Source organism: Oncorhynchus kisutch, linkage group LG18 (genome assembly GCF_002021735.2).
Source record: "Oncorhynchus kisutch isolate 150728-3 linkage group LG18, Okis_V2, whole genome shotgun sequence".
Lineage (NCBI taxonomy): Eukaryota > Metazoa > Chordata > Actinopteri > Salmoniformes > Salmonidae > Oncorhynchus > Oncorhynchus kisutch.
The window spans coordinates 61,088,718-61,098,089 of record NC_034191.2 but is presented as its reverse complement, the minus strand read 5'-3'; the positions used below and the strand labels follow the sequence as shown (position 1 = coordinate 61,098,089).

Below are 9,372 nucleotides of genomic sequence, written 5' to 3'. Positions count from 1 at the left end.
TGTTTTCATACACCATGCCGAACATCCCAGCATGTCATATAGATCATTCCATAACATTTCAGCCAATACAACAATTGTAGGTCTACCATACCGCATTATCGTATAATTCTGTTCCATTGTATGTGCAGACATTACTAGTTAGGCCTACCTCTCAGTAGTATTAGAACCTAAGAACCCCTGATTTAATTTCCCTGATGCCAAGACAAAATGTGAGAATGTGCCAAGTGTAGAAATAGGGGGGGGTTCTTTTACGGACCAGGACCAGGAAGGGTGCCAAGCCGACACCAATCTAATATTTAAACGAGTTATTGGCTGCCGATGTGGTGCAACTTCTGTTAGGAGGATCACCTGCACCCACCACCTCTCCAAGGGCACACACACACACACACACACACACACACACACACACACTCACAAACACACACATACACACACCACCTCTCGGAGGACCTGCTTTTCTGAAGGGCTTAGCTCCTTAAACCTTCTAATTAAAACAAGAAATCTCTTCGCCAAGACCCCCACTGCAACCCACCCAAAAAGATTATTAGGAATTTAATGGGGGACATTTTGCCTCGCACACCATCTGAGACCCCGGACTTGTGGCAAAATTGTGGGAACGGTGACAAAAAGAGGGAGAGAGAGAGAGTGAGAGAGAGAGAGAGAGAGATGGGGATAGAGTGAGAGTGAGTATGTGTGAGGGGTGAGAGAAAGAGAGGGGGACATCTCTGAGCCAAGTAGAAGTAGAGGTGGAGAGTGGGCCACCGTTATGGAGCCCCACACATATAAATCAACATCACAGGAGCACAACATGTTTCACTTGTAATTACGGGGACGGTATTATTAACAGCCTATTCATTCAGGAGGATGTTTCTCTATAGAGGTACTCAGGTGTCTGTTAACCCCCAACACACACACACACACACACAGAGAGAGCTGTCCGTACTAAGGGCATTGATGAAAGGCTGGTATCGGTTAGCTGGCTTTAGGTCAATAAACCACTCTTCTACAGATCCTAGGTCAGCCCTAAAATGTGATAAGTGAAAACTGTCCCAGTTTCCATTGGCAAAGAATGAAAGTGAAGTGGATGCGGATATGGTAGGCTTTTCTCAGCCACATTTTACAGTTCATTCTTATAACACCTTTTATATAGCATAACACACATCAATCTTGAAGTTGTTAATACAGTAACTAAGTGACAAAAAGGCTTGGATAGATGTAGTACACATTGAGGTTTTTCTGCTCCTTTGTGGGCCTCTGTCAGGAGACAGTTTTGTCTCCTGAAATAGGAACATATGCTGTCTGCTAGGCTCTTTCTCTCTTCATCATGTGAAATATCACCACTCTGGGTTATATGACACTTACATATGCAGCCCAAGAATTACAAGCTCATCAAAAGCACTTGTTAATTCACAGGTATCATTTTTGCACCAGTCTGACAAAAGCTAGAGGTGTTCCTATTTCATTAGTACTAGATATTAGCAGGTAATGGCTGGTACTCTGTATTTAATTTGTACTAGATATTAGTAGGTAATGGCTAGTACTCTGTATTTCATTAGTACTAGATATTAGAAGGTAATGGCTGGTACTCTGTATTTCATTAGTACTAGATAATAGCAGGTAATGGCTCATATTCTGTATTTGATTTTACAGCCTTTGTAGCTAGTCTATATTAGTTCTTAATTGTTCTTCTTTGGAAAATGTTTATTAATAAACTTAATTATCTTCAAATATGCATTGGTTTTCAATTGAAAGGTACAATATTTGACCCAGCGACAGGTCTACTACACATCTTGCCCCAGAGCAGAACTATCAGGGAATGCGCCATTCACAAGTAGGCTAAACTAAAATGTAGCGATCACGTTGTGACTGATTGGACATTGTTTTACTGTAGCTTTATAGATCTTTAAGGCAAGTGAATTCAATTAGCCTATCCATGATATCTGAGTGGATATGGAACATGTATTTTCAACAGAGCTCTTTGAAGGTAACCTGTCAAATCATGTTTTGTATTTGCATGGTCTCGTGCATCCACGGACTCATTTCTCAGGATGACAATGCACATTCGCCCGGGGATTAGCGCGACCTATAGCCTACGACGCTTCCCAGCAAGCTTCTGATCTGCAGTCTGTCGCTATCTGGCTGAAGTCCACGCAGTTATAGCGCCCAACTTGGCGACATTTATGGCACAGGCTTTACAATGGACGCATGCCCACCTCTCCCTCCCTCTCTCCCTCTCTTTCTCTCTTTCTCTCTCTCTCGCTCTCTAACACACACATTTAGATGTTGTCTTTCTCTAACTGAGTTATTAATTAAGTAGAGATACATTTTCTGCCCCCAAGAAATACAAACTATTTTCGGGTGAATAAAATGTATCAATTTCTGTGTGATTTTTGGACATAGGCTATTTGAGGTTGCCAGCCTATAATCGAAAGGTCAAATGGGTAGTGTGGACAGTATAATGAATTAATTCAATTACATTTGCAACTAAATATTGCTTCATAATATCATGGTTACATTGATTGTGTGACTAACAATAAATTCAGGTAGGTTCGTTTCATAAGCTCTGAAATAGAATATTATTACAAAAGCCATCAGTCATTCGTCTTCAATAATGTCTTTGAACGTCACATTATCACTGAAAAACCTTATGCATTGATTTCTATATTCGGCAAACACGGAAAACAATGGAGGCTCTTTAATTCCATTTTATTTAACGTTATGTTGTTTAAAAAACAATCCCATTACCAGATACAAATTTGAAAGAAGGTGAAAAAAACAGAAGCGCACTATACCCCCACGAACACTTCATTGAATAATACAATAATTACATAATTGGTGTGTGCCAAATATACATTTCAAATTAAGGCAGCCTGTTCATATAAACGAAATTATTACGTGAGAATTTTCCATAAAGAGATGTTAATAATTTGCCTAACATTATTGTTATAAAAGTATTCAATTTCTAAAGAGCTAAAATAAGCTTTATGCCAATAGGCCAATATTTTTAAGATGAGAATTTAGGAAATAAAGTAGACTAAAATTCTCTCCATAGTTGCATATGAATAGACAAAATATTAACATGTAAACAATAGTCCTCGGTAACAAATCGAATGTGCCCACTATATACAAAAATGTGCATTGATTTGTTGCAAGAAATAAGAAAGATAGCGTGTTCAGTTCCAATATCAGAAATGTGTGTAGGCCTACATTGATTAATTTTTCACAAGGCATAGGCTATAACTTGAACAACGACATAGGCTATAACCTGAATAACGAGATTCATTCCAATGTCATTTTCAGATGAATTTTAAACATGTTATAAATACAAAGGGTTATGTTCCCCCTTTCAAACATCTATTCAGTGACACGTGTATTTCATATTTTATAAATAGGATAACTGTACATTCTTCGATTCATATTTCACTTGATAATTGACACAACGTTTGACACTGTAGAAAACACACAATATGTGAACATTTATTTACATATGTCTACCATCCATAGACAAATGATATCTAGATAAATAAATCCAGATTAAATAACTTACAAATAAATACAAGCCTGGCTTGGAACAATTTATGCAACACTTGAGGCAATGAAAACGTATAGGAATTGTCTGAAGCGTCTTCTAATAGCTCATTTGTTCCAGTTGACTGGTGCCCTACTGACCTGCACGTTTAGTGGGTCATAATAGAGTTGTCTCAGACTGCATGGAGTTCTTTATTGCATACTGTAGTTCCCTTCGCCTTTTATTGCTGTCTTATTTAAGACGTTGCATCACTAGGCCAAACTCCACCATGTCACATTACCCTTTGGATTAATACAATTAGGAATAGAGCATATTCAGCATAAGTATAGTTTGGTATACTACTTTAATGTGTAAGGGCATCAACAAATTATTTCCAAAAAGAATGTTCTTGCATAACAATTTGTGAATAAACATAGCCTATCCATGTGTGTCACTTATCCTACTTCTTGACTCTTACAGGAGATGTAGTGGGCCTATTAACTGAACGCTATTTGACAATCTCCCAGACCTCTGTTTGTTTCCGTTGCCTGCATGGTGTGTTTTCCCTAAAATGATCCCACTACAAAACGTATTTACCCTCAGGACAATTAACATTCAATTACAATGAATAAGTGACTATACATCAGATGGCCCACACCACAACCAACCCTCTGGGCACAGACGTCAATTCAACTTCTAATCCACGTTGGTTCAACGTAATTTCGTTGAAATGACATGGAAACAACGTTGATTCAACCAGTGTGTGCCCAGTGGGAAGTGCCCAAAATGGGCCAAGTTGTCAATAATACATGTGTGGGTTCTGTATTTTAGCCTAATTAGGCTACTCCACTATAAGCTGGTCACATTTGACTTTTCTCTTATCAATTATGAAAGGGCGTGTTTAGTTCCTCCTGCATTGGGTAGAACTGGCTGCGGAGGTGGATGTCATAGGGGACATGGATATCCCGGATGTCAGAGGACCCCCGTGACATTGAGTTCTGACCGAGGGAGTTGCGACCCGCCACCGCCGCGCAATACCGCATACCGTAATGACAGCTCTTTCCATAGTCCGCTGGCTCCTCGTGCTTTAGGGAGAATATCCCGTTAAAGTTGATTGGAGGGCTCAGAGCACCACTGTCGAATTGAGGGCTCGAACATTCTGGGGACGTGCTCTCGTAGAAGGACTCGTAGGCACTGCAGTAGGAGCTAAATGGTCTGAAAGGTTTGGCGCTGTCCATGGTGCTGCTGCCGTGGCCTGAAGACGCTACAGCCTCGGTGGAACTGTGATAAGGCGCAGGGTACATAGCGTCGAATGGGGACCTACCAGTGAAAGATGTCTCTCCGTTGTGGTCCGTGATGACATTTCTGGCATTGAGCTGGAGACAGCCCGCCACTAAGTTGGTGGTTGGCTGAGACAGTCCCTTGCAGAGCGCCTGGACAAATGCCAATAGGTCGGGTCTCTTGCCGGTGCTGAGGATCTCCGACAGCGCCCAGATGTAGTTCTTGGCCAGTCGGAGAGTCTCAATCTTGGACAGCTTCTGCGTCTTGGAGTAACAGGGCACGACTTTGCGCAGGCAGTCCAGCGCGTCGTTCAGCCCGTGCATCCTGCTCCGCTCGCGCGCGTTGGCCTCCTGGCGCCGAATTTTCACCCTGTCCACGCGCCCCTTGGTCATCTTCTTTTTACGTGGGCCTCTCCTCCTTCCTGGTAAACCGTCCACGTCCTCGTCTTCTTGGCCTAGCTCCTCTCTCTCGTCCTCATCCCTCTCCGACTCTAACTCATCCTCCGTGGTTTTGATGTGGGTCTGGGAGATGGTATCGGCTGCTTTTAGGAAAGGTTCTTGTTTACTGACCTTGATCTCGCGCACGCAGTCTAGAGGGAAGTTGGCCCCATACTGGGTCCCGGTCCCTGGCCTCATTGCTGGCTCATCAAACGGTAAGGTCAACATCGTTCTTCAGCGTGACAGAGGGAAGATACGGCTGATTAGTCCGATGTTATCCGTGATTTTATCATTAGACATTTATTAACATTCTTTGCATTATATTTTACCCATGGCCTTATCTGGACAAATTGACATCCAACCGAATTGAATATTATAGGCTAAAATCATTCAATTTTCTTGAAATATATCTATAAAGGTCTATGTCATATAGATGGTATGCATCTGTATGACTTTAGTACACATCTTTACATGATTAGCCTATTACTGATAATAATCCAATGATAAGGACAGTAGCCTAGACACCATACCATTAATTAATTAATTCATTAATTCATTCAACTGAGCATCCTTTTAAACCCCAATTATAAACTATCCTTTTGTTAGATACTTTGATTTCAATTCAATTTCCATCCCACAACATGACACCACTGCATTCTTTTTTTCCCCACACTCAGTCTACATGCATGTTTTCCCTCACCTGGATCCTGTGTCAAACAGTGCACATCTTCTCAATAGCCTTCCAGGTAGCTTTACGCGCCAGCACCTTTTTGTTATCGCGATGGGAGATAGCACCAGAGTGGTCCTACTCTCCTTCTTCTCTCTCTCTGTCTGTCTGTCTCTCTCTCTCTCTCCCCCCCCCCTCTCTGTCTCTCTCTCTCTCTCTCTCTCTCTCTCTCTCTTTGAGAAATGACACCGATGCCAACCGCCAGAGCTGGTACCCATGCCATCTGCTGATGACGTCACCTGGCAGCGTTGGCCACGTGGTGTGGTCTCGAGGGACTGTTGAATTTCTCCCTGATCATCTGGCATGCTTCTTGCTTCTGGGAAACATCGCAAAGCTTCCCTATAGCTTCTTTAGGAACGGGAGGAAACCAGTAGGGACCTCACACAAAGAACAGATAATACAACAGATGCATGTAAATTCCAAAGAATAGATGTATTCAATGTGAATATCCATTTTCTGTCTCAGGGCATGGTAATGTGTGGATTTTAAATGATAAAAGCAAGGCAATTACGGGGGAATTAAGGATGTAGTTTTAAGCAATTGTATTGAATTCAATGTTGATGACATGCTATGTTGAAGGTACATAAAACATTACATGAAATGCATGTAATGCATACAAGCCAGAAATACCCACTTCAGAAGATGCTTAGGTTACACAAATGAGTGACAGCTAGAGTGACATGATTGATAGCTCCTGTCTTTTGGGTCATGTTGTCAAGGGCGTTTGCCAATTGGCTGTGTTTGCACCGATCAGGAGATTCCCAAGGCTTCTCCTAAATGTAGACTTTTTGGGAGAGGAGTGTCATAAAAATAATAACCTGCGATTAGCTAGCATTAATATGCACTAACACCGGTTATGGATGTGTTGAGTAATGCAGCTTCATACCAATAGGCCCCCAGAGGCCAATCATACTAGTGTGCCTCATTCCATAGTTGCACACAACATCTTTCAATATGAACCGTTTATTGTTACCGTAGAGTAAACTCAATTGTTATACGATAACTGAGAATGGAGGGTTGATTGAGATCAAAGGTTTTTTGAGTTTAGTTTAGTTTATTCATTTTGACCATTTAACAAAAACAAAAACAAGCACACATAACACTTGAAAAAGCCATACATGAGTAAAATCATTGAGGATAATCCACAGTAACGTCTTGAACTTATTTCCACTGTGGTCCTCGAGACAAGTATTTACATTCACTAGTATTTACATTCTGGATTTAGGGGAAACATTAACATTTGAGTGGTGGCATCTCTGAATCTCTGGTTGGTGGTTGACTAGATGTTTCATGCTTGATTGGTATGTATCAGTCCATGCTTATGTATATGAGTTGACAATATGAATAGCATGTCTTTTTTGAACCAGATGACCAAGCATTAACACTTTTGTTCCTTGTCTGGTGATTTGGGGTTAATCTGGGAGGTGGCTTGTATATCTGCTTGTATTCTTCTGTTAATTTGAAGGACATGACTCCCATGCATTCAAATACCAGTTAGGGGACTGGGCTGCCTCCATAGCTGCTTTAGTCCTATCAGATATGATGAACAAGCCACTCATTCGCTAATCTCTTGTGAAAGATGAAAACATTAAAATGATACGTCTGTTGGTGGTCTGTGGAAAATTAGGGTTATGAGGACAAATTTCACTGGTGCCAATCAACTCAGAGACACCAAGGAAGCCACATGCTTCTACCTAATAACATTTTTATACTCGTTAAAGAGCATCGTAGATTCACTAGTATTTACATTCGGGATTTAGGGGAAAAAACTAACATTTGAGTGGGTGGCATCTCTGGTTGGTGGTTGACTAGATGTTTCATGCTTGATTGGTATGTATCAGCCTATGCTCATGTTTTGAGTCTGCACACATGCACACATGCACGCACAAACGCACACACACACACACACACACACACACACACACACACACACACACACACACACACACACACACACACACACACACACACACACACACACACACACACACACACACACACACACACACACACACACACACCTCCATCTCAGCCTGCCCACCTCGCCCCCCTCTATAGATGCCTCAGCTGGCGACAAGCTTTCCGGTCCAGTACACACACCAACATCTGATGAGTCAAACTTCCCATTTCAGACTAATCACTTGACTGCACTAATTGCAAATGCAAATATGCAAATTTATATTAATTAATTACTCTGTTAATTAGTTCTCTGGTCTTTTTGGGCCATAAATCATTGTGCAGGAGAAGGGAGAGAGACTAGACCCATCCCATTTCACATAAAACATTTAATACACACCCCAGCTCCGAAATAGTGCACGTGCTTACTTACATTTTTTTTTTTAAATTAAAAATATAGAAAGACGCTTGCTCACTACTGTTGTAAAGAAGAAGAATTCAATTAAGGGGTTGTGATTCAAAAACGTTTGATAAAAAGGGAACATATCATCCTTTGTATTTATACCATGCTTGGTGTAGAATGTCATCCAGCGTTTTAATTATTACATATTTAAGACAGACAGGGTGCAAACAAAGAATGTCATTGAGATCTCTAATAGCATCAAAGGTATTCTTGGTGTCTCTCTTACTGACTGTCTGTTTTATGTTGATATCAATACTGTAAATATTTAAATGATCAATTGCAATAGAATACAAAAAGCTTGGATACCAAATGTAAAAGGCCCAGCCCTGGAAAAGTGAAGACTTTTCACACTTTCATTTCAGAGCTGTAGTTCGCTTAAAGAGTTTGTTTCTATATCCCCTGTGTGAAAATATTAATTTACTTCTGTCTCAGGTTGAAAACTTGGATAAAAAATAAACAGAAGTGTTGACATACAAAGGTACCCAGGTGTAAGACACATAGCCTGTTAATGGTATGGAAATATGGAGCTGTGAATAATTCATTAATGTTTTAGAAATCAGAATGCTAATTGGTTACCTTGGTGGGAAGCTCTGGTGCAATGGGAACTGTTTCAAAGAAATGAGTGTTTTACTCTATTTGACCAACATTTTTAACATTGTAACCTAATAGTTTGCTGATTATTTGTTGTTAATCTTAATAGTAAGGGGTGGAATTGGTGAAGTACTACGATCATAATCTAACATTCTACTTTGGGCTTTTATAGAATGAGCAAATTTCCTGTCTACTGAGGTATTTTCATAAATTCATACTCTATTTGACCCCATGTCATTTAGAGTGCAAACAACATTTGATGCATATTCTGGCCACAATATAACATTTATTTTTCATCATAACCTTTCCGTGTTATGCCAGATATTAGGAGGGATTCAGAGGTTTGACTTCCAATAATTTATGAAAATGAAGTATTGTTCAGTTCCAGCAGGGTTGATGTGTCAAATTATTTTACATTTTGTTGTTGAATTCAGCCAATGATGTCACCAAGGGATTGAGACCGGGGAGG

The 9,372-nt window shown here is 40.6% G+C and overlaps 1 protein-coding gene across 1 annotated transcript; it reads right to left on the bottom strand.

Annotated features, from left to right (window-relative positions):
- Nucleotides 1-2,693: 2,693 nt before the first annotated feature.
- Nucleotides 2,694-6,131, bottom strand: neurod6a (neuronal differentiation 6a). The gene is made up of 2 exons (XM_020509110.2): nucleotides 5,927-6,131; nucleotides 2,694-5,458 (listed from the first exon to the last, which is right to left on the bottom strand). Exon 2 carries the CDS (start codon nucleotides 5,452-5,454, stop codon nucleotides 4,390-4,392), a length of 1,065 nt encoding a protein of 354 aa, XP_020364699.1. The 5' UTR covers nucleotides 5,455-5,458; nucleotides 5,927-6,131; the 3' UTR covers nucleotides 2,694-4,389.
- Between the last annotated feature and the right edge of the window lie 3,241 nt (nucleotides 6,132-9,372).

Bases quoted from the DNA above. Each gene is read 5' to 3' on its own strand.
- neurod6a (XM_020509110.2), bottom strand. From the start codon at position 5,454: ATGTTGACCTTACCGTTTGATGAGCCAGCAATGAGGCCAGGGACCGGG.